The sequence below is a fragment of the Zootoca vivipara genome, chromosome 5 (genome assembly GCF_963506605.1).
Source record: "Zootoca vivipara chromosome 5, rZooViv1.1, whole genome shotgun sequence".
Classification (NCBI taxonomy): domain Eukaryota; kingdom Metazoa; phylum Chordata; class Lepidosauria; order Squamata; family Lacertidae; genus Zootoca; species Zootoca vivipara.
Genome location: NC_083280.1, coordinates 3,010,797 through 3,038,016, shown reverse-complemented (window position 1 = coordinate 3,038,016; position 27,220 = coordinate 3,010,797). Strand labels below are relative to the sequence as shown.

Sequence of the window (27,220 nt, the reverse complement as noted above, 5' to 3'; positions counted from 1 at the left end):
AACTGCTTCAGAGCAGGAGGGTGGCAAGATCCTGGGGAGACCAGCAGGAAGAAGCTGGCTGAAAGCAACAAGCCATCAGGAGGAGGAGGAGGAAGTCTCTCAGGCTGGGAAGTATAAATTCTCCTGGGCAAGCACTGCAAACATTTTAAGGGAACCTGTTCTGTGCTGCAGTTAAGGTAGGTCCAGCTCTGGTGGCAAAGACTGACTCCATAACTCTGATTCCAGAGCCTATGAAGCATTTATAGCAATGTCTTCTTCTTCTTCTTCGGCAATCCTTTGTAGCCGAGTAAGATTGTCTTCCATGAACACGGTCTTAACCATGAGTCCATAGGTGACTGTGGAGGCCAATTCTGGATCCACACGTCCTTCCACAGTGGGGACATTGGTGTCTGGGCAGGAGTTGATCACAGTGTGGATTTGCCAAGCGTGCCTACCTCTTAGCACGTTTCTCCCTTGTGTCCTGAGTTCGAGCTTCTTCAAAGCCCATGACACCTTTGGTAAAGGCTCTTCTCCAATTGGAGCGCTTGCAGGCCGGTGTTTCCCAATTGTTGGTGTTTATACTACATTTTAAAAAATTTGCCTTAAGACAATGGTGCTACTCCCAGCCCAGCAAGAAGGAGCCCATCTCCCATGCCAGGCCAAGGCTCCTAACCAAACAGTCACCTGGCATCTCCATCTGGTTTTGTTATGGCCTCCCTCCACCCCCAATTGCACTCTTGTAAAGCCATCTGTGCTTATTTTATTATTTAACAATTTAATACACTGCTTGATTGTTAAAACTCCCTCAAAGTGGTATACAAAAACAATAAATTTTAAAATTCGGTGGGATTTCATTGTTTTACAGCTGGAGTATGTCATTTAATATGAGCCTCACAGAGATTTGGAGAGAGAGAAATAGATAATATACAAATAATATCAGGGAATATTATGCAATAAAAATGTTTGGGTTTCTGAAATGTATTTTTTTTTAAATTCCCAGGAGAAAGGAATGATGCCTGTCCCCCTGTATAAATGATTATCAAAGTTCTGCAACAACTTGGCATTAGAGGGAAAATGAAAAGCCAGCACCAACCGAAGTCAACGTATTCATCAAGTTCCCATATGAAGTCAGGAATAAGCCACTTGTACTCGGTGAGATCAGGCACCATCTCCTTCCATTGGTCATATGTCTAAATCAGAAGAAAGAAAGACATCAACAAACGTTTGCATTAGCTACTACGATGACTAAAACAAAACTGCAAGTCTCCAATGTACAAGACTACTCCTTCCTCCAGCCTTCTGATTAAATAATGGAATGGGACTCCAGGGGGCATCTAGTCCAAACCCCTGCAATGCAGGAATCGTAGCTCAAGAAACCCTGACAGATGGCCATCAAACCTGTCTGAAAACCTCCAAGGAAGGCGAATCCACCACCTTCCAAGAGAGTCCATTCCACTCTCAAACAGAAAGTTATTCCTAATGTTTAGTCAAAATACCTTGTCATATGCATCCAAATTAATGGGTTGCATTCATGTTTTAGTAAGTAATTCATCAGCACCAGGTCATTTTTCAAGGTGCCTTTTGAGTCTGGGAACTTCACATGCAAAACAGACAGGAGATGCCTTTGATTAGGACAAGGGCCAACGGGGAGCCCCAGGTGGGTGCTGACCTTGCAGGGTCCACCTCCGTTTCATTGACTGGCTTATCACTGAACTCCATATGATCAGTGCTTCTCCTCCTCCTCACCCAAGGCTGAGTAAGACCACCTGGCTGGCCCTGCCTTTCTCATGGTTGAAACTATAGAAGCAGCAGCTGCCTAGAGGTCGCCAGCCCTTGGGCAGACATCCATCTGCTCCTTGTGCTGCTGAGAAGAAAACCAGTCAAATCGAACGGTGCCTTTTTGCCCCTGGTGAGGAATCTCCTTCCCAGAGGGGTTCTGTCCACTCAGCGGCTCTCCCCAATCAACTACTTTGCAAATTACTGTGTGTTTGCATTGAACTGCATAATAATCGTAGATTGGGGTGTGTTTGCTTTACTGATAAGTTAATGTGCATAATACAACCAAATTGTTTCACTGACAGAAATGCCATTTAGATTTCCAGTGCTTTGTTACTGCTGTGAGTAACTATGAGCTGTGTTGCAGAAGAAACATAACATAGGCAGCTAGAATTCATAGGTGAAATAGCCCAAGTAGAATAGGACAGTTCACAGCCCTCAAAAGATCTTTGCCCTCCTGTAATTTGCAAATCATCTCACCAGCCACAATAACCACCTGGTGATAAGAACCATAATCGGTTTATGCAGCTGCTTTAATCCTGAGCTTTGCCAGTTTCAGGGAGGAATAAAACTTCTTCCTTCCCGACTTCAACCTCTGCACATCTCTCATGATTCCACCACCATCAAAATCAAGTTGCTCCTTGCAGCACATCTCATTAGGAGATGCCACTTCAGCTTGGAGCAGGAGGCAAGGGGGCTTCCCTACCCAGAAAGTAGCAGCAACACTCCAGAGGATTTCTCCACTTCTACCGATGCTTCACATGCAGGAAAGGGAAGGAAGGGTACCCTTTCCTGCCATCAGTTCTAGGCGCCATCACTAGGGAAGAAGAAACGGAGAGCGCGCCATCCTAGAGAAACCTAGCTCCCTCTTGAAAAGCTATCTTTTCACTTCACCACAGGTGAAAAGTGAAGATGGTTGAGAGCAGTGTTTCCGGCTGTTTTTGAACTACAATTCCCAACATCCCTGACCACTGGTCCTGCTAGCTAGAGATAATGGGAGTTGTAGTCCAAAAAACAGCTGGCGACCCAAGTTTGGGAAACACTGGTCTAGAGGCCTGGAGCAAGGAGAGCCCCCAGGAAAAGGAAGGGGCTGGAATAAATTTGATGAGGGTTGGAGCAAAGGCTGGGGCTTTCCCACACCGAAAAGGAACCTTATTCCACTCATGGATCTGAAGGAATACCAGCTAGGAATTTGGTAACTCTTTCATTGTCCTTTTGCACCATTGCAGGGGTTCCAACCTGGCCAAGGGTTCCATTGTTACTCAACCACAGGCAACTTCCTGTGACAGACCAAGGGTTCTTGCACAGCTGTCAGCAACTAAGCGGAACTGCTCAACTGCACCTGTGAAAAAGGCACTGCCTGAAGGCACTTTAAAAATTCCTGCCAGAGTCTGTCACTAAAGTAGCTGATCTTACTTCCTATGAAGCAACTTCCTTGCCCACTCTTGCCATAGATCAACAACTGTGTATTGTCCATCCCCAACCCTTTAGTTCTTCAGACAATGAGTCTAGAGTCACTGTGCCAACACACCATACGGATGGCACAGACCAGTCACTACTGCGGAGCTAAGTACCTTTTTGGCTGTGTAGCCACCGCCCACAGCAGATCCAAAGACGAGATAGCGAAGCTTTAGAAGCCTGGAAGCCACTCTGGCTAGCCAAAAGGTCCTATGGGGCTGGGATCCATGCTTTACAAGGAGGAGTTTGCTGCTGCGCAAGGGAAGGTGATTAAGAGCAGAGAACGGCTGCGCTGAGATCCGTAATGGCAGCCTTTGAAATCTGGAAAGAGGATGGCGGGAATGATGAATACTCCGGGAAACGAGATGCAGTTTCTGCAGCGGCGACTTCCCTCTGGCTCCATAGGTCCCATTTGCTAGGGTTTGACAGACAACGCTGAAGGAGAAGACAAACAGCTTATTTGCACGTTCAACGCTGTTCCAGCCTTAATCAAGATTATCTCACCCGCAGAACTATTCAAAACAGACCCTGCACATCAGCATCCCATTCTGAGCCCCCCCAGCTGTCCCTGAACCACCAGCTGCTGACTACCAAAAGGTAACACAAGATTTATCTGAAGAAGTGTGCATGCACACGAAACCTCATACCTATGACAAACTTAAGTTGGTCTCTAAGGTGCTACTGGAAGGAATTTTTTTATTTTTTGTTTCGACTACGTCAGACCAACAAAAAATAAAAAAGTTCCTACCAGTAGCACCTTAGAGACCAACTAAGTTTGTCATAGGTATGAGGTTTCGTGTGCATGCACACTTCTTCAGATAAATCTTGTTACCTACCTGTAACAAGATTTTCAGTAGCAGGTTGCAAGGCGGGGGGGGGGGGAGGGTGCATGTTGAGAATGGAGCAAAGGGCAAGGCTTGCTGCACCAACAAATAACTATGTGGGATTGTGGAAATTGCTCTCTCTGCTGAGGGTCTCCTCTGCATCCTTGCATCCTCCACAGGAGCACAGATCACATGTTTCAGAGTCCTCACCCAAGTCTCAGTGAAACCCTGTGATCAGCAACTTATGTGTATGGAGAAGCATGCAAGTGACCATCCTATGTTATCATGTACTTACATTGTGGTTAAGGTACAGTATCTAACCAATACTGAAACCTACATTATAACACGAAAGTCTAACTGTTCGGTCCTAAGCAGTAAGGAATGAGGTAAGCTGCTACGTGGCCCTTGTGTAGCTGGCCGGACATGAGAAAAACACAGCCATGTGCTTTTGCTGTTACAGGAACATCACAGCAAGATTAAAGTCTTTATAAAACTCCTGATTCAATGGCCACCTGAATGCAAAAAGTTCCTTTCAATCATGCATAAGCTAAAAAAGATGTCACTGCAACTTGGGACCAGCTGCTTCCTTGCTGCAGAGGTGCAAGAAAAGCAGATGCTCCGACGCTGGGAATAAATTATTATTATTATTATTATTATTATTATTATTATTATTATTACTATATAGACGGAAGGCATCCACTGGTGTGGCTGGGAGGAACCCCCAGGGGCCCCTTCCAACTCCTCAATTATATGGCTCTATCATGGTCATTTGTTAAATTTATATGCCGCCCTTCGTCCGAAGATCACAGGGAGGTTTCTACCGTAAAAGCACAAAATGCATAACGCAAGAATAGCAAAAAAAACACCCCGCCTTCATATAGGAAGTGCATGCGGCTCGATGGGTGGGGTATAAATGATAAAGTCATTATTCTTATCCATGATTCTCCATCATCATCATCCTCAATAATAATTTATTATTTATACCCTTCCCATCTGGGACCCAGGTGGCGCTGTGGTTAAACCACTGAGCCTAGGGCTTGCTGATCAGAAGGTCGGTGGTTCGAATCCCTGTGACGGGGTGAGCTCCTGTTGCTTGGTCCCAGCTCCTGCCAACCTAGCAGTTCGAAAGCACGTCAAAATGCAAGTAGATAAATAGGAACCGCTACAGCGGGAAGGTAAACGGCGTTTCCATGTGCTGCTCTGGTTTGCCAGAAGCGGCTTTGTCATGCTGGCCACATGACCTGGAAGCTGTACACCGGCTCCCTCGGCCAATAATGCGAGATGAGCGCGCAACCCCAGAGTCGGTCACGACTGGACCTAATGGTCAGGGGTCCCTTTACCTTTACCCTTCCCATCTGGCTAGGTTTCCCCAGCCACTCTGGGAAACTTGCAGCAAAATAGAAATAGAATAGAAATAGTAATACTTTATTGTCACTGTATCTTCACAGTGAAATTAAACGAGCGCCCTCCCCCCCCACAATCTCTTAGTCCTTTATTAAAATATTAAAATACAATAATTCGTCAAATATTAGAAGCTTCCCTAAACAGGGCTGCCTTGAAGTGTCTTCTGGAAGTCAGAGCTACACCCCCCCTACAAGCGGGAGGCCCAGGGAGGCATCTCCAGCCGCCTCAGGGGGAGGGAAGGAGGGGCGCAGGGGAACCATTCACCCCCCCCCTGCGAGGGAGGCCTGGCGAGGGAGGGGTGGGGCCCCCAAGGTCGCCGCCCGGGCGAGGCGCTTCATGGCGGCCGAGGTTGGGCCTGAGGCCTTTGGCTCGAGGCGCCACGACAACAGCCCTGCCAGGGAGGCCGCCCCCTCCCCCGTCTCACCAGGCGGCGCGGGCGCTGCTCCTCCACATCCCGGCGTCTCTCTCTCTCGGCCCCGCCGCGGGGTGCGCCGCCCAAATCACTCCGCCGCTCGGGAAGCGGAAGAGGCGGGCGGAGCGCTGGGAGTGTGACACCTCTCCGCCCGGGAGACCCCGCCCCCTCGCCCGCGCGCGCCACAGGACCTAGACTCACGAAGCCGCAGAGAGGCGACTCCGCGGACGGGGAGGCGGAGAGGGCGGGGCGCGGGGAGGGGCGGATAAGCAACGCCCCGAAGGATCACGTGATGCTTGATGCTCCGCCCCTGGCAGAGCCTCTCACCGCTGGAAAGGCGGGATCCTCGTTCATGCAACCTGGAGCCCTGGGTTCGAGTCCTGCCCTCCGGAGCGAGGAGGAAACGGGCATGCTGCGTCTTCCATGTGGTAGAAGAGAGTGGGAAACAACAACAACAACAACAACAACAACAACAACAACAACAACAACAACAACAACAACATAAATAATAGTTGTTAATAATAAAATTGTTGTTATCATTATTATTATTATGGGACACTATGACTTCTCCTTCTTCTATGACGCCAAAGAATAGATGCTTTTGAATTATGGTGCTGGAGGAGAGTCTTGAGAGTCCCATGGACTGCAAGAAGATCAAACCTCTCCATTCTGAAGGAAATCAGCCCTGAGTGCTCACTGGAAGGACAGATCCTGAAGCTGAGGCTCCAATACTTTGGCCACCTCATGAGAAGAGAAGACTCCCTGGGAAAGACCCTGATGTTGGGAAAGAGGAGAAGGGGACGACAGAGGATGAGATGGTTGGACAGTGTTCTTGAAGCTACGAACATGAGTTTGACCAAACTGTGAGAGGCAGTGGAAGACAGGAGTGCCTGGTGTGCTATGGTCCATGGGGTCACGAAGAGTCGGACACGACTAAATGACAACAATGACTTCTCTTGATCCGGACACTAGACTTTTGTTGATGCAGCCTAGAATAGCATTAGCTTTTCTTGCTGCAGCATCACACTGGTGACTCATGTTCAGTTTGACCCTTGATCATCTTGTTCACCCTCTTCTGCACATGTTCCAGCTTGCCAACATCCTTGTTAAATTGTGGTGCCCAGAATTGGACCCAGTATTCCAAGTGTGGTCTGACTGAGGCAGAATAGTGTGGGACTCTGACTTCCCTTGATCTGGACACTCAACTTTTGTTGATGCAGCCTAGAATAGCATTAGTTTTTCTTGCTGCTCCATCACCCTGTTGACTCATGTGAAGCTTGTGGTCCCAAGACCCAAAGATCCTTTTCACATGTACTGCTAGTAAGCCAAGTGTCCCTCATCCTATATTTGTGCATCTGGTTCTTCCTGCCTAAGTGCAGAACCTGACATTTGTCCCTATTCATTTATACGAATTATGAAGCACGGCACACAGAAGGGAAGTGCCTTCAGCATATAGTATGGTCTGGCTTGTATAAATCCATCATTCACACACACACACACACACATGTATATATATTTATATATATGTATAATCACCATCTGATTCCTGCAATAAAGTAAAGAAACCTTGACAAAAGAGCTGCGATTGTAGGAGACCAGGATATTATTGTTCTGAAATCCTGCTTTTTTTGGAGCATCTGGTTGGCCATTCTGAGAACTGGATCCTAGACGGAATGGAGTTCCTTTGGCCTGATCCTACAGGCAACTCTCCTCTCCTGTGGATTCCAGGTAATGGGATTCAGAAGCATCGCTGCCCCACCTGTGGAGGCAGAGCAGAGCCATCAGGGTCCGTAGCCACAGACACCTCTCTCCTCCATGAATTCATCTCATCCTCTTTTAAAGCCATCCAAGTTGGTGGCCAGCTCTGCCTCCTGTGGCAAGGAGTTCCACAGTTTAACTCTGCATATGTGAAGGAGTAAATCTTCCACCATTCGACCCATGGGATGCCCATGAGCTCTACTTCTTAGGAGAGATGGAGAAAAATATTCCTATGTCCCCCTTCTCTGTGCAAGGCATATTGCATGAACTTCTCTCAGGCCGCCTCTTCCTCTCCTGCTACCTTTTCCGTCTTCTTTCGCCCCACTGAGGAGGGTGGGTCTCTCCCTCGGTCGCTGAGCCCTGCCAACGTTTGGCCACATGTGGCAAAGTTCCTACGTACAGAAATAGAGACGGAGATCAATCAAGACCTGCTTTTCTGCTTCTGACAAACACGCTGCCCGGCTCAGAGAAATCCCATAATCTCTCCTGGTGAAGCACTCCCCTTTTTTGGCCTGTCCCCAGCAGAAGAATGCAGCCGAGCTCCGAGCCAGCGCTCTCTCTGAATGGGCCAAGGATCTTCCAGCAGGCAGACGCAAATGCCAGAGCAGGACGGGCGAGGAGGGCCAGGTGGATCCTACCTGAAGCCATGGGGCGGAGCTGTCTGTCTGGAGAAAGGTGTGTCCGTAGCAAGCTTCCTTGGCATATAAGGGATGACCCATCGCTGGTGTTCTGGCAAGACTTGCAGCGGCGACAGTGACCCTGGAGAGAGTCCGGGTGATACTTGGAGGCCTCAGGAGACCAATGCAGGCAGCTTCCCATGGGGAGGGAACATGGAGGGAACCACCAGGCTCTACTCAACGAGGGAGAAGAGGCTGAAATGGTGAGTACCGGACCCTAAAAGTGCAAGCGGGTTGGGTGTGTTGCAGGGGGTTGGGCTAGATGACCCTCGGGGATCCCTCCCAACTCTACCATTCTGTTTGTCCCCCTCTAACAGAAGCGAGCAAGTAGCCAATGGGAGCTTGGAAACGGAAAGGGAAAAGCTGTCTTTTGCCAGCTTTCTTTTCGTTGATAAGTGTTTCCTCCCGCTCTGGTGGGCAGGACTTGAACCCAGGGCTTAAAGTTACAAAAGGAGTTTCCTATTAAATATCAGGAGGAACCTTCTGACAGTAAGAGCCGTTTGACAGTGGAGGAAGACGGTGGACCACTTTCTTTGTAAGACCGTGGCCTTAGTTGACCTCCTGGATGTCCTCATCAGCATCCCTAAAGAATGAGCCGTGTTGCAAGAGGGCCTCCAGCCAGAGAGTTGTGAGTGAGCAGAGCTGGGAGCAGGAGACAGAGACTTGCTTGCTCTGCGCTGGACCCAAAGCGGGGACCGACTAACGGATCTGTTGGGATGTTCCTGTTGTGAGCCACTACATCCTATTCTCAGGTTGTATCTGTGTGCAGATAAAAGCAGATCTCCTAAAGACACCACGGGGTCTTTCTTTCCAAGGAAACTGAACCCAGGAAAAGTGCCTTGAACCCCAGATTCTCTCACGGCTCAGAATTTGGGGTGGCGCAGAACATTATGTTAAATATGTGGAACGCATTCGGCTTAAACCTTTCCCCATGGAGGCTCCTAAACCAAATGGAAACCCTTCTGGGAATACTAAGTTTCTAACTTAGCAGCCGCCCTGTGTTAGCTCTGCTCTGCTTTGCATAGGCAAGACAGCGTCTGCTGCCCATTCCTGGCTGTATCCTGTCTTGCACAGCAGCAGCAGCAGCAGCAGCAGTTCCTTCAAAGGGTTAATTTCTCCAGACCTCTTTCAACACATAATAATAGTTGGCCAGGGGGCTTATGGCTGCAGTCCTGGGCAAATTTACCTGCAGGCAGGAATCTGCACTGAAATCAGACGGATGGCTGTCTGTCATGGATGCTCCAGTTGGATGTTTCCTGCATTGCTGGGGGTTGGACTAGATGGCCCTTGAGGGTCCCTTCCAACTCTACAATTCTCCTGTACAAACCTCTGGATCATGCGCTGGGTTGCATCTTCTCCTAGGCGGCTGGTCACGTGAGCCTTGTGTTTCTGTGGACTATGAAGCGTCCTCAGAAACAAACTCTGTTTTGAAAAATGAAAAGAGCAGGAGCGGAGGTCTCGATTCTCCTCAGGGCTGCCATGCTTGCAAAAAGGCGCCTTTCTTCCCTAACTGCCTCCGGGGTGAGTCACTCCAAGCGACTGAACCAGCAGGACTCACCCAGATGGCTGTTTCCCCAAAGCGGTAACATCAAGTAATTTTGTGAGTCGTACATCCTCATCTCTGGCAACCGCAGGGACACCCACTCCTCCTCCTGTTGAGCCGGTTCCACCGATTTTGGGGGGGAAAGCCGCGTTTCCAACAACAGTGAAAAACAGACAGTAAAAGGAAGCGGAAAGAAGATGAACAGCAACGGAGAGTATTGGGTTCAAAGGATCAAAGGCTAGATTTCAAAAGTTTAAAAGGCTTTGGAGAGCAAAAAGGGCACCTGGCCCCACTAAAATGGAAGAGTAGGTGATTGGTGGTGGGAGCTCAGTTAATAATAATAATAATAATAATAATAATTTATTATTTATACCCCGCCCATCTGGCTGGGTTTCCCCAGCCACTCTGGGCGGCTTCCAACAGAAAAATAAAACACAGTAATCTATTAAACATTAAAAGCCTCCCTGAACAGGGCTGCCTTCAGATGTCTTCTAAAAGTTTGGTAATTGTTTTCCTCTTTGACATCTGATGGGAGGGCGTTCCACAGGTGGGCGCCACTACCGAGAAGGCCCTCTGCCTGGTTCCCTGCAACTTGGCTTCTCGCAACGAGGGAACCGCCAGAAGGCCCTCGGTGCTGGACCTCAGTGTCCGGGCAGAACGATGGGGGTGGAGACGCTCCTTTGGGTATACTGGACCGAGGCCGTTTAGGGCTTTAAAGGTCAGCACCAACACTTTGAATTGTGCTCGGAAACGTACTGGGAGCCAATGTAGGTCTTTCAAGACCGGTGTTATGTGGTCTCGGCGGCCGCTCCCAGTCACCAGTCTAGCTGCCGCATTCTGGATTAGTAGTTTCCAGGTCACCTTCAAAGGTAGCCCCACGTAGAGCGCATTGCAGTAGTCCAAGCGGGAGATAACTAGAGCATGCACTACTCTGGCGAGACAGTCTGCAGGCAGGTAGGGTCTCAGCCTGCGTACCAGACCCTCCCTGCTTTCCACCTGCCTCTGCTTTCCACCTGTCCATGCGGGGGCTAGAGGGGAGAGATTGGGAACCGCTAGGCTTTGCTTGCAAAATGCTGGCAGATAAATGCTGCTCCTTTAAACGCCAGCCTTGCAGTGTCCTTTTGGGGCAGGGTGAGTGAGCAGGGCTCAGGCGCTGACTTGGCACCCGCAGAAGAAAATGGCAGAGGCCCCATTTCCTGCTTAGCGCTGGGTCCCTGCTTTGTGCAGCACCCCAGAAGCTCCCCAAGACCAGCTAGTTGCCCAGTGCTCAGGGCCACCTTACCCATAGGCGCTAGGGGTGCAGGGCACCCGGGCACCAGGCTCTCAGGGGTGTCAGGCCGAGGGTCCAGGGCCCGAGAGTTGAGTCCGGGGAAGAGCCCGGCCGTTGGTTGGTTCTGTGCCGCGAGTTCAGGGGCAAGCAAGCCAGCAAGACGCTAAGGTGGCCAGCCGGCTCCACCCTCCTGCACACCTGGGACTGGGCAACTGGGGGGCGCTGGGCAAATCTTTGCACCCCAGCGCTGCATATGCTTAAGACAGCCCTGCCAGTGCTCTAGAAGCGGTGCCAAGCCCTGCCCTTACCCGCATGGCACCGTGTGGGGCAGGTGGCCATGGCTTGCCCCCAAACAGTCTCGCAGGCGTAATGGGTAAGAGGCTGGCAGGCCAAGATGGGCCAGAGGTTACACCATAATTTCCAAGTGCCCCGAAAATGCCAGGACCGTCACGAAAACCCTTAAACCACCACAGCTCCTCACAGTGCCACGCAGAGTCCCAAATTCTGGATGAGTCAGATATAGGATCTCCCATGTGTTTAACTATGTGCTGTGTGGAGAAGTACTCCCGGTGCCTGTTTTCCTCTTCCCTCCTGATTCTTTTTTCCTTTTGTGTCACGTCTGTTAGCTTGTAAGCCTGCATGCAGGGACTGACATATTTTAGGATGTGCCAAAAGCTTAGATAAACTCTAGGTGCTTTGTAATTAATGACGGTGGTGGCATAAACTGAATTTAACAATGAAAAGAGAGATTTTTAAGTGGTGCAGCAGAAATGCCGATGGGAAAGTCTTTTGGAAGGAAGCCTGTTGTGAGAACTGCAGCTCTTGCCATGCCTGCTTGGAAGATTGACCAGGAGTCAATACGGCCCTTGGCCTTAAAAAGCTTGCCCCCCCCCCGGGTGTCTGCTGAAGTTTTAGACGTGGCTCATTTCGTGGGCTAAACTCCCACTTGGTTTTCCTTGAAGACATGCTGTGAGGATCTCTGGTGAACACGGAAGTCCTGCAATCACAGCAGGCGGCCATTCTGCCAACCCATCGACCACACACTTTCATGCAAAAACTGGATTAAAAATGTTTGTGGGTTTTTGGCAGTTGTTTCTTTCTGGGTTTGGTATTACTCAGCAATCCATGGCATGTGCTTAGCCCACAAGCTGTGAGCCAAAGGAATGATGCAGATTACGTAACTGTTTCCTTCTGGTCGTTTTAATCATCTTTGCGGCCGGACGGAGAGCAGGCCAAGTTAAGGATGGAGGGTGGCAGGATTGTTGCAGTTGGGGAAGGAGGAGCAGAAAGAGTATCTGCCATGCAGAGTATCAGGGATTCGTCACTTTCATGCTGGCATTTGCCTCCGCCTCTCAAAAACTCCGCCACTTGCCAAGTCATAAGCAGATACTGAGCCTGGGTTTGTAATTTTTCTGTGGTTCCCGTCTCAACGTTTTGTGGGGGTGATGGGGAAGACAGATAAAGTGCTCCTTCGTGCTACACATAGTGAAACTCTGGAACTCCCTCCCACTGGAAGCAGGGATGGCCACCAGCCTGGGTGTCTTATGAACAAAAGAGGTTTAAAGACTGTCTCAATGCAAATCTTAAAAAAATGTAGTTTAAACACCAACAATTGGGAAGCACTGGCCTGCGAGCTCTCCAATTGGAGAACAGCCTTTACCAAAGGTGTCGTGGGCTTTGAAGACACTCGAACTCAGAACGTAAGGGAGAAACGTGCTAAGAAGAGGCACACTTGGCAAACCCTCACCGTCATCAACTCCCGCACGGAAACCAATGTCCCCACTGTGGAAAGACGTGTGGATCCAGAATTGGCCTCCACAGTCACTTACGGACTCATTGTTCAAACCGTGTTTATGGGAGACAATCTGACTCGGCTAGGAGGGTCGCCAAAGAAAAGAGAGAAGAGGATTAGGCAAATTTGTGGCTGTTGAAGGCTACTAGCCAGGGTTAGGGCTTTGTTGTGCCTCCACAGAGAGAGGCCACCAGCTGGGATAACTTTAAAAGATGATTGGACCAATTGGCTAGGGATGCTTCTCAATGCCAGTTGCTGGAAACTGCCGAAAGAGAGGGTTGCTCTTGTGCCCGGATCCTGCTTGTGGTTCTCCCATTGGGCCATCAGGTCGGTCACTGTGAGAACAGGATGCTGCCCATAGGAGAACATTTTCCTATGTTCTTCTGTTCCGCGTCCCAAGCTGCTTCAGGGGCAGGATGGTAATTAAGAACCCTCTACAATCCACTTATCCTACTGAACATGCAAGGAAACTATGCCACACTTTCTGCAAGAAGCTGCTCAAACATCTGATTGGCGTTCTGTACTCTAAGCAGAAGCTAATAAAGGAGGAACTCTCTGTACTGGACAACTCTATCAGAACTCACCCAGCCTGGCAAGGAAAAACAAACCATTTACCACTCTCAACTGGAGTTACTGAAAAAAACAGAAAAACAAAAAACTCTCTAACCTTTCCAACCTACAGGCTACTAATCAAAACAACAAGATCAACATTATTGTCAATCTCTCACAGCAAACACAACAAAATCTAAACCATGCTGAAAGGAGAGCCATAGAGAATGGTATCTGAAGAAGTGTGCATGCACACGAAAGCTCATACCAATGACAAACTTAGTTGGTCTCTAAGGTGCTACTGGAAGGAATTTTTTCATTTTGTTTCGACTACGTCAGACCAACACGGCTACCTACCTGTAACTAGAACCTCCTCCATGTCCTCCATCAAGAGGTCTGAAACACACCTGCTCAAAGAAGCGGATTCAGGCAGATTCTGTGCATTTTTTATTTGGCCCAGAGAATGCAGGAAATAGGCCTTCCTCCTTTTAAATTTTTAAATTTATTATTTTTGTTCCACTTTGATACATCACAGAAAGGAAAAATACAAGAATAGGATGCCTTCCTCCGATTGTTATTGACATATGCCAATGTTTACAACTCAGTTAAGAAAATGGGGGTGCAGCTCTACCTGGTGATGCCATCAGAAACAAATCAGAGAGGAGCTCGTGTGATTTTTCCGGAGGTGTAGCCTACAGAATCCTTATGGCTTGGGCTTGGTTAGAATTAAAAATGGCATATGAACCTGGGAGGGGACGGGAAGCACCTACCCAAGGCAAAAATGTCAAGGTTGGTCGATCAAATATGAAATGGAATCATGGGATGGCAGAGTTGGAAAGGGACCCAGTGGGCCATCTAGTTCAGCCCCCAGGAATCGCAAACCCTGAGGCTCCCTGCCACCTCTCCTTAGGCCAGGGGTCAGCAAACGTTTTCAGCAGGGGGCCGGTCCACCATCCCTCAGACCTTGTGGGGGGCTGGACTATGTTTTGGAGGGGGGGGGAAATGAACAGATTCCTATGCCCCACAAATAACCCAGAGATGCATTTTAAATAAAAGGGCACATTCTACTCATGTCAAAACACGCTGATTCCTGGACCGTCCGTGGGCCGGATTTAGAAGGCGATTGGGGCAGATCCGGCCCCCGGGGCTTGGTTTGCCTACCCATGCCTTAGGGTTTTCATTCAAGGAGCTTGTAGGTGGAGGTGTTGGGCGGAGGTGCTTTGAATGCCCAAAACCAAGATAGCAGCAGCTATCAGAATCCTAAATAGGACTGGAAATTCTATTCCCAAAGCTCCTCATCATTCCACAAAATGCCCCAGCGTCTGGCATCTATGTACACCTTGTGCCTTTAATCCCTTTGCCACATACACCTCCATATTCTTAAAGAGCCTCGGAGGGTGTGGGCTGTTTTTAGATTAGCATCTCGGAGGCAGAGAGTGCAATGCAGCCAGGTGAGTTTTGGGTGGGCAGAGATTCAGGAAAGGGGCTGATTCAGGAAAGGTGGGGAGAGTTACTTGACCTACGATGCTTCTCATGCCCTTTCATCTGCAGGAGATGTTTGGCTACAAGACTAAAGGGTGCCGAAGGGCCCTGTGCATCGCTGGCTACGTCCTGTCCTGCGGGGGCCTCCTCCTCCTGTTCTACTGGAAGCCCGAGTGGGACGTGTGGGCCAACTGCGTGCCCTGCGACTTGGAAGAGGCCGACGTTGTCCTGCTTAGCACCACAGTAGGAGGAGATTTTGTTCTGGAAATGTTGGTAGTGGGAAGTTGGAAAACCCAAGGGTCTTGGGCAGTGGTTCTCAGGGTTTTTTGGGGGGTGGGGCAGGCCGTCCCCCTGGTTCCATAAACTCATCCCCAGTGCACACTGCCCTATTCCACCCCATAAAAAGCATTCTTCAGATTAGCAGGTGGCATGACCCTCTAAGGAAGATAATGAAACCATAAAATTCAGAACGGGAGCAATGAGTTGGTACTGGCACCTCCAGTACCACCCTAGATAACACCCCTCCCGGGGGGGGGGCTCTACTACCCACCAGTGCTCTACCAGTGGTCCTCAACCTTGGGCCTCCAGATGTTTTTGGCCTACAACTCCCATGATCCCAAGCTAGCAGGACCAGTGGTCAGGGATGATGGGAATTGTAGTCTCAAAACATCTGGAGGCCCAAGGTTGAGGACCACTGCTCTAGGCAACGGCAGGGCCTTATTCTCAATCCTGTGTTTTGCAAACTCAGCTCCCACTGGTTGGTTATGAAAGCTTCTTGAACTATTTGAATCAAAACCCCATTTTTAATGGCTAAATCAGACCTCAGAGGCTGCGTAGGCACCATAAATTTAAAGCACACGGGTCCCCTCAAATAATCCTGGGAATTGCAGTTTCTCTCTTGCGGAGCTACAATTCCCAGCACCCTTCGAATCATAGAATTGTAGAGTTGGAAAGGACCCTCAAGGTTCATCTAGTCCAACCCCTGGCAATGCAATGACAGATGGCCATCCAACCTCCAAGGAAGGAGAGCCCACCACCTTCCGAGGAAGACTGTTCCACAGCCAAGCAGCTCTTACTGTCAGAAAGGTTTGTCCTAATGTTGAGTTGGCACCTCCTATCTCGTAACTTGAAGCCATGGGTTCGAGTCCTACCCTCCGGAGCAGGAGAACACAAACTTGTTCCCTCCTCCATGTGACAGCCCTTCAGTTGTCTGAAGATGGTTCTCGTACGTCCTCTCAGTCTCCTCTTCTCCAGCTCCTTCAACCGTTCCTCATCAGGCTCAGTTTCCAGACCCTTGATCGTCTTGGTCCCCCTCCTCTACACACCTTCCAGCTTGTCCATATCTTTCTTAAATTGTGGTGCCCAGAACTGGACGCAGGACTCCCGGTGGGGTCTGGCCAAGGGAGGAGAAGGTTCTTAATGCAGGATTCTTTCGGGGGTGGTGGTGGCGGTGGCGTGGCAGCTATGTGCTTTACCTCTCTTGTGTGTAAGAGGCCCAATAAGCACCTGGGCCCATGGAGTTTGCTCAAAAGGGGTAGAGAGTAAATTCAGGCGGAAATCTGACTTGCCTGACCTGTGGAATAACCTCAAGTGGATTTGCCACAAGAAGCGCCAGCCTCACCCCAGTAAGTGGTTGGGGATGCGAGCCTGTGGCAAGGCAGGGCAGGATCCTGGCTCTTTGATCCACCCAGGTCCTCCTCATTACCCGCGCTGCGGTTCCAGTACCCGTCATTTGGGCTTTTGCTCTCTTTTCTCCAGGATGAATTTCACGTCTACACCCGGAAGAAGGTAGTTTGGCTCTCTGTGGCCGCCCTCGGCCGCCTTGACCCCACTCACCCCCTCATGGCTGACGAAGGCTCTCTCCTGAACAAGGTCATCGCGAGGCCAGAGTTGAAAGTAAGGGGGAACCTGGAGCCGAGGGGCTGGATGGCGGCATCACACGGGGGCCCCCAATTATTACTCCTTTATTTCATTTATGAATCGTCTCCTAGGAAGCATCACAAAGCAATTTCACAATACAATAAAAGAGCAGATACAATAAAACAATACCCCCCCCAGTGGTTTACTTTAATTAATTCAACGAAGCTGATGAGCTTGATCTGGCAATACCAGCTCTTCAAAATCTGAGGCTCATTTACACCCCTAGCGCCCCCTGCTGCCCCCTGCCTCTAACCAGATCTTTGGTTGACCTGATTCGTCCGCGACTGGACCTAACGGTCAGGGGTACCTTTACCTTTACCCTTTTAAAATGTGGCTCTTTTGAGGGGGGCGTTATTGGGTTATTGTTCTTATTTTGATTTTATATATTGTGATCTTTTCTGTGAACTGTCCTGAGACCTCTGGGTATAGGTCAGTATATTATTATTATTACTAGTCTCATTCAGCCCGTTAAGAAAACGGGCGCTAGAGGTGCGACGGGGCCGCGGCCTTCCCTCCCTTTCTGCGATCGGCCGCAGGGCGTGCCGGGAACGCAATTAAACAAAATCGCTCTCCCATTGTGTCCCGCGGCCGAGGTCAGAGAGGGAGGGAAGGCCGCGGCCCCGCCGCTCCTCCCACGGGTCAGGTAGGGTTGTCAGGAGGAGGCGGCAGCGGACCAAGATGGCGGCATCGGGATCCGGGGCTGCGGTCCGGGGCTGCGGCCCGCGGCGGCGGCAGGAGCCGGACCGGGCTCCCGCCGCCGCGGCCCCAGAGCCCAATGCCGCCATCTTGGTCCGCCGGCGCCGGGAAACGGGAGGCAGAGGGTTGAGGGGGGGAGAGAGAGCGCACATGTGTACGTCCCGCCTCTTCGTCCAGTCCCTGTGTCCGTGGGGCACATGCGCATTAGCGCGGACACAGGGACACAGGGAATACTGGACGCAGAGACACAGGGACTTTATTATATAGGATTAATAATAATAATAATAATAATAATAATAATAATAATAATAAAGGGCCCCCTAGGGAATCTTGCTGCCTCTTGGGGGTGCTCTACCAAGTGGTACGGCCCTAGCTTTGCCATATTTCAAAAAGTGAAAATCCGGACACAAAGTTTGTTGAGCTTTTCCCTTGACATTCCATTGATTTCCGCCCGGACCCTGTTTCCCACAGCTGAATCCCGACTCTGTCCTAGGGCAACCCTATAGATAGAGTCCCTCCCCTGCAACCTGCTTGGCCCCTCCCCTCCCCTCAGCCCTGCCCACCAGAGGCTCCTCCCACTCTCTGCTCTAGCCCTGCCCATAGAAGCCTCCTCCCATCATCCCGCGTAGCCAAGTGCACCTCTGAATTATCCCAGGAGACGCCATGCGCTGGGAACGCCACCCCCGGCTGAGGGCTGTGCTTGGTGTTTCTGCCACCCTGCCAGTGTCATCTATTCTTCTGTTTTACTGCCTTCATATTCCACCAGCTCTGACCCTCTTATGCAGGAGTTGGCAAACTTTTTCAGCAGGGGGCCGGTCCACTGTCCCTCAGACGCTGTGGGGGGCCAGACTATATTTTGAAAAGCAACAACAATGAATTCCTATGCCCCACAAATAACCCAGAGATGCATTTTAAATAAAAGGACACAGTCTACTCATGTAAAAACACGCTGATTCCCCAGTGGGCCGGATTTAGAAGGCGATTGGGCAGGATCCGGCCCCCAGCCCTTAGTTTGCCTACCCATGCTCTTATGCATCACTCTCCTCCAATGCTGGCTGGCAAGATTTGGAGGGTGGCATTCTTCAAGGGATGGGTTTCAGAAGGAGGCTGGGGCTGCGGGGAGTCGGTGGAATCCCAACACTCTGAAATAATTCCGTTCGTGGCTTCTGAACGGAAAGCTGGACTCTGCCGGGAACAATGTCTCAGCAGAGGAGTTCAGTATTGCGAGGAAGGCTAGCTGGGGCCGAGGGGTGGGCAGTGGCTCAGGGCCTCACCTGCAGCCCCAGAAGCTCCCCGTTCGAATCCCACCTCAGCCACCTGCAGCTTTGGAGCTTCTCTCAGACGGGAGAGCAGCCAAGAGCGAGGGCAGCTTTCCTCCCTCAACACTTACACCCATTGTTTGGTTTTCCAGGCAAGGTGCCTCCAAGTGCAGAAGATCCGATATGCCTGGGACGTTTCTGCCAAGCGGTTCGTGAAGGTCGGGTGAGTCACCTTGCGCCCTGCTGCTTCCGCCTGTTGCCGGCAAAGCGCTGCAGGAACAAAGGCTCTCTTGTGGTGCTAGGGCAGCTCTCCTTCTCTTGCAGGGTCCTCGAGGAGACACACACCTGCGCAGAGATCCATGCAAAATTTGGGTCTGGGCTGACGAGCGCAGAGCAGGGCATCAGGTACTTGCTTCACAGAGTCCTAGAGTTGGACGGGATCCCCAGGGCTCATCTAGTCCAGCCCCCTGCAAAGCAGGAATCGGGACATGCTTACATCTGATATGGAAGAAGTTGTGGTTGTTCTAAAATCGGGTGCTCAAAGCAGACCTTGGCAGGAGTGGAGGAAGTCTCCAAAAGGGCAGGCTGGAGCACCACACAGGGCTAGCTCAGTCGGTAGAGCATGAGACTCTGTGAGTTCAAGTCCCGTGCTGGACAAAAAGATTCCTGCATTGCAGGGGGGGTGGGACTGGATGATAACCCTCGTGGTCCCTTCCAACTCTTATGGTCCCAGGGCCTTGGCCCTCCTATGCCATCCCTCTGAGATGGAAGTCCCAGAGAGTCTAGGGAGGGAGCAGAACCCAGACGGAGGTCCGTTCTCCAAAGGGACACCAACAAGACTGCAAGCAGGCCTCCAAGGTCTTGATGAAGCAGGCCCTTACGGGGTGTGGAATGTCCTCCTGATGTCTGCTCCCTTTCTGTCCCTTGAAAACTCTTGCTGTTTGCCTCCACCTTGGCCCCAGATGCTCTCCTCCTCATCCCTCTCCTCTCTGGAGTGGGAGGGGGGGCAGGTGTCTCAGGCGCCCCTCGGTGGACCGGCCAAACCACAGTCTCCCTTTTCTCTCCCTTGCTCATCCGCAGGAGGGTCATCTGTGGGCCCAACGCCATTGACGTCGAGATCGCGCCCATCTGGAAGCTGCTTGTCAAAGAGGTGCTTCTTTTATCTCTATCTATCTTGCTGCAAATACTCTTATCTTCTTTTTGTACAGTGGGACCTTGGTTCCCAAACTTAATCCGTTCCAGAAGTCCGTTCCAAAACCAAAGCGTTCCAAAACCAAGGCGCGCTTTCCGATAGAAAGGAAGGCAAAATGGATTAATCCGTTCCAGACTCTTAAAAACAACACCTAAAATAGTAATTTAACATGAATTTTACTCTCTAACAAGACCATTGATGCATAAAATGAAAGCAATAATCAATGTACTAGACCAGGGGTTCCCAACAAAATTTTCTCGAGGACCCCTCATCAAGCTGCTATTGTGACAAGGACCCCCATTAATTCCTAATCCTAAAATTAAAAAGTGAGAGCCAAATTAAGTGTCTTTTTATATTTTATATTTATATGTTTTTTACAGTTACAACAGAGTACTCCATTAGTATACAGTTTTAATTTTCAGTTCTTAATGAGATGAACCACTTTTTAACGAACGGTCCATTTTTAACTACGCGAACTGTAGCTTCCGCGAAAAACAACGCTTTGTTTACAAACACTACTGTTTTGCAAAGAGGCAGCGCGCGCCAGGGAGGAGGGAGGGGATTGGAGAAGCTACCTGCACAGTAGCGCACAAATGAAGCCGACGCGCGCAAAGCATCTTGGGGAGGTGAGTGTTAGTAGAATGTGTGCGCTGCCTCTTTGCAAAACAGTAGTGTTTGTAAAGCGCCACCTAACGGCATACAGCAGAACTACTGCCTCTATCTAATTCTAGTTTTGCGCTAGACTCTGCTCATGCAGGAAGCGGCCAAAACAAAAAATCTGTTATCATACGAAATATATTTAATATATTTTTTATTCTAATAGCATCTTGCGGACCCCTCTGGCATAGCTCGCGGACCCCTGGGGGTCCCCGGACCACCTGTTGGGAACCACTGTACTAGACTATAAAATAAATAAGACAGCGTTGTAGATGATAAAAATTAAAATTATTTTTTCCCCTTACCTGCACTGATGATAGTCATTGTTTGGATGGGGGGATTTTATCCATTTCCGCAGCCACAGAATCAATCAGTCTACTGAACTGGGTTCCACACAGTCGCAAAAACAAATTAACTGAAAAAGCCTCAAAAACAAAAACGCAAAATAAATAGCAAAACCCAAAGCGCCAAATACAGTGGTACCTTGGTTCTCGAACTTAATCCATTCTGGAAGTCCATTTGACTTCCGAAATGTTCGAAAGCCAAGGCGCGGCTTCTGATTGGTGCAGGCGCCCCGGAAACAATAGCTGACCGCCGCATTGGACGTTTGGCTTCTGAAAAATGTTTGAAAACCGGAATGCTTACTTCTGGGTTTTCGGTGTTTGGGAACCAAGGCTTTTGAGAACCAAGGCACCACTGTAAATCGCTTTGAGAGGGTGTTTTTTTTACAACCAAGTGGTGTATAAATCTTTAGAAAAGGTCATGTTCTTTATTTATTCTTTATTAAATTTATATACTGCACCTGCCCATCACAGAGCAGTTTACAGTATCACAGCCTGTGGATGCCTAACTTAATAGGAAGCTGAAGAATAGTCCTCTCCTCCTGCTCCTTTCCTTGAGGTCCTCCCTGGCTCCCCATCTCCAGGGTGACGCTGCCTGGGAGCCAAGGCCATGGCAGGCAGATTAGCCATTTAATCAACAAGAGATTTAGCTGGCTCCCGGCAGAACATCCTGCTCTCGCTCCACCGGCCGGTCCCGCCACCATCGCCATTCGGAATTTGGAGATTTTTGGAACTGAGAGCCAAGTCCGTCTCATGAAAGCCTGGCTTGCAAAGAGGCCATGCTGGGCCAAATGGGAGGCAGCGGCGGCGGTGGGGGGGGGAGACCAAAGGGGGTGGAAAGCAAGTTTTCAGGAGACAGGGATGCTGAGCCTCAGTGGGGCACCCCAGAAGTTGCCCATCTCCCATCAGCCCCAGGAAGAAGCCAGCGTGGCCAGGAGTCAGGGAGGGGGTGAAGGAGGGGAGTTGAAGCCCCCCACCCCAATGATCCTGACTTTTCTGCAGGGCAGAAGGATTAAGAGACTCCCCATTTCCTTCACCTCCAAACCACCAGCCCAGCCCTCTGAAAAGCACCTTAGTTTCTGGTTCCCCCCATGTGTATTTATTTATTTTATTTAGTTCAGGCATCCCCAAACTGCGGCCCTCCAGATGTTTTGGCCTACAACTCCCATGATCCCTAGCTAGCAGGACCAGTGGTTGGGGAAGATGGGAATTGTAGTCCAAAACATCTGGAGGGCCGAAGTTTGGGGATGCCTGATTTAGTTCATAAAATGTATATACTGCTTGATTTCACAACAACAACAACAACCTTCAAAGCAGTTTACAAAAAGTTTAAGCAATGAAAATCCAGAGAAAAGGTTTTGCTTGCTTATGCTACGGTAGTTTGGTCTCGCTAAGAGAGCGCTGCCAATGCGTCCAGAGTGGGGCGAGGCTCCTGCCCTTAGCTGTGTGGCCAAGGGGCAAGGGGCACAATGGGTGGGTCATGCCAGAAAGCCGCCTATGAGTGCCCCTTACCCAGCCTCCTCCTCTCTCTTTTCTGTTGCTGGGCAGGTGCTGAACCCGTTCTACGTCTTCCAGCTGTTCAGCGTCTGCCTGTGGTTTGCGGAGGAATACATTGAGTACTCTGTGGCCATCATCCTCATGTCTCTGCTCTCCATCTCTCTCACAGTCTATGACCTCAGGAAGGTGAGCAGGAGGGAAGGGCCTTGCCCAGGCGGGGGGGGGGGGCGGGGGGGGCCTCATCGACCTCAGTCAGTGCCGGAATTACGTATAAGATAAACAAGCTATAGCTCAGGGCCCCACTCTCTTGGGAGCCCCCCCCCAAAAGAAAATTAAAGGGAAAAAACTTGGATGTACATTTCCAAAATATAAGATAAAAAACAAATAAAATAAAACCTACATACAGCAACAGTGTTTTGTGTTTTGCTCCTCTGATGTAAGTCATGGGCCCCGCCTGCTGGCCTGCTCCCTGCAGGATCTGATCACAAGAGCAGGACTCTTTCCTCCTGTGGTTTCCAGCAACTGGGATTCAGAAGCACGGCTGCCTCCAACTGGGAAGGGACTGGGAGCATGGCCAGCAGCCATCCATAGCCCTCTCTCCCTCCATGAATTTGCCCAGTCCTCTTTGAAAGCCATCCAAACTGATGGCTGTCTCTGCCTCCTGTGGGAGGGAGTTCCGCAGTTTAACTCTGTATTGCATGAAGAAGGCTTTGCAGCTGGAATCCAGTGAAGTCAAAAGGGCTGCCTTCAAAGCAGTGAGCTGGCCTCCCCAGAGCTGCTGCATGGGCTGCAAACTGGTTGGCTGGAATACCAATCCTGTTCCCTTTCCTGGCGCTGCCTGTCTGAAAGGCTGGAAGCGCGGCAGGGAAATGAGGGCCGGGTGCCATTGGGCAGCTCCCGGCTCCTTCCCAGAGAGATGCTCCGTCCTGCTCTTCTTTTCTTTCCATGTCCACAGCAATCCGTGAAGCTGCACCGGCTGGTGGACTCCCATAATGGCGTCCTGGTCAAGGTCCTCAGGAAGGAAGCAGGTGAGCCCAGGACCAGGCAGCATCCGTCTCCCTGCTGCCTGCTGAACCGCTCTGGGCAGGGAAGGTCTGGATCTCCTCTCCCCCTCTCTTCTCTGCCTTCCCTCCACCTCCATTGCAGTCCGGGAGGTTTGTGGAATCACAGAATTGTATAGTTGGAAGGGATCCCCTGGGGTCCTCTAGTCCAGCCCTCTGCAAGGCAGGAATTGTGGCTGAGGTTGAGGTGCGGAAGGCCACTGTTTTATGTGGGAATGTCGTGGTTACTGGGAGAGGATATTTAATAGTATCCTTCCTCTCTCACGCTTGTGAGTCAGCAGCAGAATGCATTCCCCAATATATACAGCGGCGGAGGAAGCCGCTCAGGCGCCTAGGGTGCTGCACCCAGGGGTGGGGCGAGCCACCCATAGGGGCAGGCTGCACCGTGGGCTTACCTTCCAAGTCCCGGACTGCAGAATCCAGGACCGGCAGCCGTGTGACACCAGAAGTTGCGTGGACGTAACTTCCGGTGTTGCTTTGCCCTTCTATGGGCACAAAAAATGGCCGCCGCCGGCTTCAAAAGTAGCTTCTACGCATGACCGGAAGTGCGTCAACGCAACTTCGGTGTCGCCCCGCCCATCTAAGGGCACCAAAAATGGCCGACACCGGAAGTCGCGTCTACGCACTTCCGGTCATGCGTAGATGCGACTTTTGAAGCTGGCGACGGCCATTTTTGTGCCCATAGAAGGGCAAATCAGCAAAAAAATGGCCACCGGCAGGAGAAAATAATGGAGAAAAATGGGAGACAAAGTGATACGGGGGACCACCGGGAAAAGGTAAGTAAAAACGGGGGTTTCCCGGGGAAAACGGGGTACTTGGCAGCTATGACCGTGGGGCCTCCGGAGTCTGCCTGCCTCCTCCCACTCAGCCGCCCTACAGCTGGGGGGGAGACAGCGGGCGGACCGTTTGGGCAGGAGTGACACGTGGCTTGGGCACGCTGTCGGCCCCATGGTGAGTGCCACCCGGCATTTTGTCACCCCCCTCAGTGGTGACACCTGGGACAGACCGCACCCCCCGCACCCTCTTCCTCCACCCCTGAATATATAGCAGGAAGCTAGTGGGTAGATTCGTTTGAATCTCTTTATTTAAGCAATTGAATCTGGCTTTGTTCAGATTGGAGTATATTCTTGGTAAGACCCCTTTCATCCCTCCTAAAAAGAAGAAAGACACAAGACGCTTCTTTTAAAAGTAACAAGAAGTTTACTCACATTCAGTTCACAGTTGGATCCCTGAAGGCAGGCTTTAGCTTGGAGTTACAGAAGAGGGTTGAGCTCATCCCATATGGGAAACTCTTCATCCCACATGCGGCTGGCTGAGAGCCAGCAGTGCAGTCCAAGAGAAGGAAAGGGAAGAAGAAGGGAGATGGCTGCGTGACTCGACCTTTTGTGGGGTCTGCCAGGGTCACGCCCACCTACCTGGCTGCACGCAGGGGGAGGATGCTCCAGACCAGGTGGAACAGGAAGTTCAACTGGCTGAACCAACACCCCTCTGTCTGTGTCCACTCTAGGCAAACAAGGAATGTTGTGTTTGACTGCTCCAATGGATTACATCCCACATTTTAATGCACCTTCCCTCCCCACCCTGGCAAAATGTAGGCATCATGGCCAGGGGCCATTGATATGGGTGTTTCTGTTTGCCCACCAGGAAAGGAACCCTTTGTCTTTGTTCAGGTAGGACAATGGAGTAAAGTCAGTAAAGGACCGGGACATTCTCAGGGAAACCAAAATGCTTGTTTTCAAAGCTATTGTACTACCAACCTTACGATATGCTTGTGAAACATGGACCACTTATAAAGGCCATCTCCAACTCCTCGAAAGATTCCATCAATGGTGTCTCTGAAAATTTTTACACATCACTTGGGAAGACAGGTGAATTAATGCCAGTGTATTGGAAGAAGCAAAGATCACCAGTGTTGAAGCAATGATTCTTCAACATCAACTTCGTTGGACTGGTCATGTTGTGCGGATGCCTGATGATCGTCTTCCAAAGCAACTGCTCTATTCTGAACTTAAAAATGGAAAGCGTAATGCTGGTGGTTAAAAAAAGAGGTTTAAATACTGTCTCAAGGCAAATCTAAAAAAATGTAGTATAAACACCAACAATTGGGAAACACTTGCCTGCGAGCGCTCCAGTTGGAGAACAGCCTTTACCAAAGGTGTCATGGGCTTTGAAGACACTTGAACTCAGGGAGAAAGGGAGAAATGTGCTAAGACAGGCATCCCCAAACTGCGGCCCTCCAGATGTTTTGGCCTACAACTCGCATGATCCCTAGCTAACAGGACCAGTGGTCGGGGAAGATGGGAATTGTAGTCCAAAACATCTGGAGGGCCGAAGTTTGGGGGTGCCTGTGCTAGGAGGAAGGCACGCTTGGCAAACCCTCACCGTGATCAACTCCTGCCCGGAAACCAATGTCCCCAATGTGGAAGGACGTGTGGATCCAGAATTGGCCTCCACAGTCACTTACGGACTCGCGGTTAAGACCATGTTTATGGAAGACAATTGTACTCGGCTACGAGGGACCACCAAAGAAGAAGAAGGACGAAGGACAATGGAGGCTCCGCTCTTCAGTTTGGATAGGGGCTGCTACACTGAAAGATCAATTTCCTCCAGATGGTTAACCATGGAACCAGAGACCTGATCTGAAGCCCAGTTGCTGCTGCCTGATTTCAAGCGGAAAAACATGAGGTTCTGAATGCCAGAGGATTGATGTGCCAAAGTGGTTCTTTGTTTAAATTTGTTGGCCCTTCCTGTGCAAGGAGCTCATGTTGGCAGGGGACGCGGGTTCTAATCCTTGCAGCTGCCTCATGGCTGTTAGCAGAAGCTGCTAGTTGGCTAAGGGTGCTGGGAATTGTAGCTCGTGGGGGGTGGGAACTACAGTTCCCAGGATTCCCAGGGTGGTGGTGGTGGTGGGGGACATGCTTTAAACGTGTGGGGTGTGTGCAGCCAGAATCCCGAAAGTATGGGGCATGGCAGACTTTCCTGAGTCACCAAGAGGGTTGAGTGAAACTGGCACAGTAAGGCTGCGGTAAATAACAGTTTGCAGACAAAGTCCTCATGTGAAAACAGGGAGGGGCATTTTCAGCCTCTCCCAGTTTCCCACAGTTCTGCATCAGTCTGAAAATTTTGTTTAAGTCCTGATAAAAATCCACCAGTGAATAGCAATAATAATAATAATAATAATAATAATAATAATAATAATAATAATAATACTTTATTGATACCTCTCTCATCTGGCTGAGTTGAATTGGGGTGAATGCAGGGTGGGGTGGGGGGAGAGGGGCTCCTGCCCCACAGCTTCTACTCTGCTCCTCTTGATGTTCCAGAGAAACCTTTCCCTCTCTCCACTCCAACCAGGTGTCCAAGAGGTGGAGTCTCGCCATCTGGTGCCTGGAGACATCCTGGTTTTGGGAGGGGGCAGAAGCCTGTTGCCCTGCGATGCCCTCCTGATCCACGGCCAGTGCATTGTGAACGAAGCCATGTTGACAGGTGAGTAGGAGGAGGGGGGTCACCTTGTGCGGGCGGCTAAGGGATGCTCCCAGGGGGCACGGGTGCCCTGCCTGGGTGAAGATGCCCAGGGAAGGTGGCAGGGGCCAGCACCAGGAGCCAGACTCAGCAGCGCAGGAAGAGGCAGAAGCTGGCACAGAATCAGGGCCGCATTTAGGTTTGATGCAAC

General features: G+C 50.4%; 2 protein-coding genes across 8 annotated transcripts in view; one reads left to right on the top strand and one right to left on the bottom strand.

Moving 5' to 3' along the window:
• The window catches only part of OPA1 (OPA1 mitochondrial dynamin like GTPase), a 58,980-nt gene extending 52,983 nt beyond the window's left edge, over positions 1-5,997 (bottom strand). For all 7 annotated transcript variants that reach the window (XM_035132928.2, XM_035132925.2, XM_035132926.2 and 4 more), the window contains exons 1-3: positions 5,866-5,997; positions 3,330-3,648; positions 1,073-1,169 (exon numbers count right to left, since the gene is read on the bottom strand). In XM_035132928.2, the coding sequence (XP_034988819.2) occupies positions 1,073-1,169; positions 3,330-3,648; positions 5,866-5,894 (445 nt within the window). In that variant the 5' untranslated portion in view covers positions 5,895-5,997. The remainder of the gene's footprint in view (positions 1-1,072; positions 1,170-3,329; positions 3,649-5,865) is intronic.
• Positions 5,998-8,189: 2,192 nt separating this feature from the next.
• LOC118093973 (probable cation-transporting ATPase 13A4) overlaps positions 8,190-27,220 on the top strand; it is a 42,350-nt gene continuing 23,319 nt past the window's right edge. The window contains exons 1-9 of the mRNA XM_035133853.2: positions 8,190-8,491; positions 14,994-15,167; positions 16,683-16,820; positions 18,952-19,022; positions 19,124-19,204; positions 19,880-19,949; positions 22,538-22,672; positions 23,442-23,514; positions 26,902-27,033. Of these exons, the coding sequence (XP_034989744.1) occupies positions 8,429-8,491; positions 14,994-15,167; positions 16,683-16,820; positions 18,952-19,022; positions 19,124-19,204; positions 19,880-19,949; positions 22,538-22,672; positions 23,442-23,514; positions 26,902-27,033 (937 nt within the window). The 5' untranslated portion in view covers positions 8,190-8,428. The remainder of the gene's footprint in view (positions 8,492-14,993; positions 15,168-16,682; positions 16,821-18,951; positions 19,023-19,123; positions 19,205-19,879; positions 19,950-22,537; positions 22,673-23,441; positions 23,515-26,901; positions 27,034-27,220) is intronic.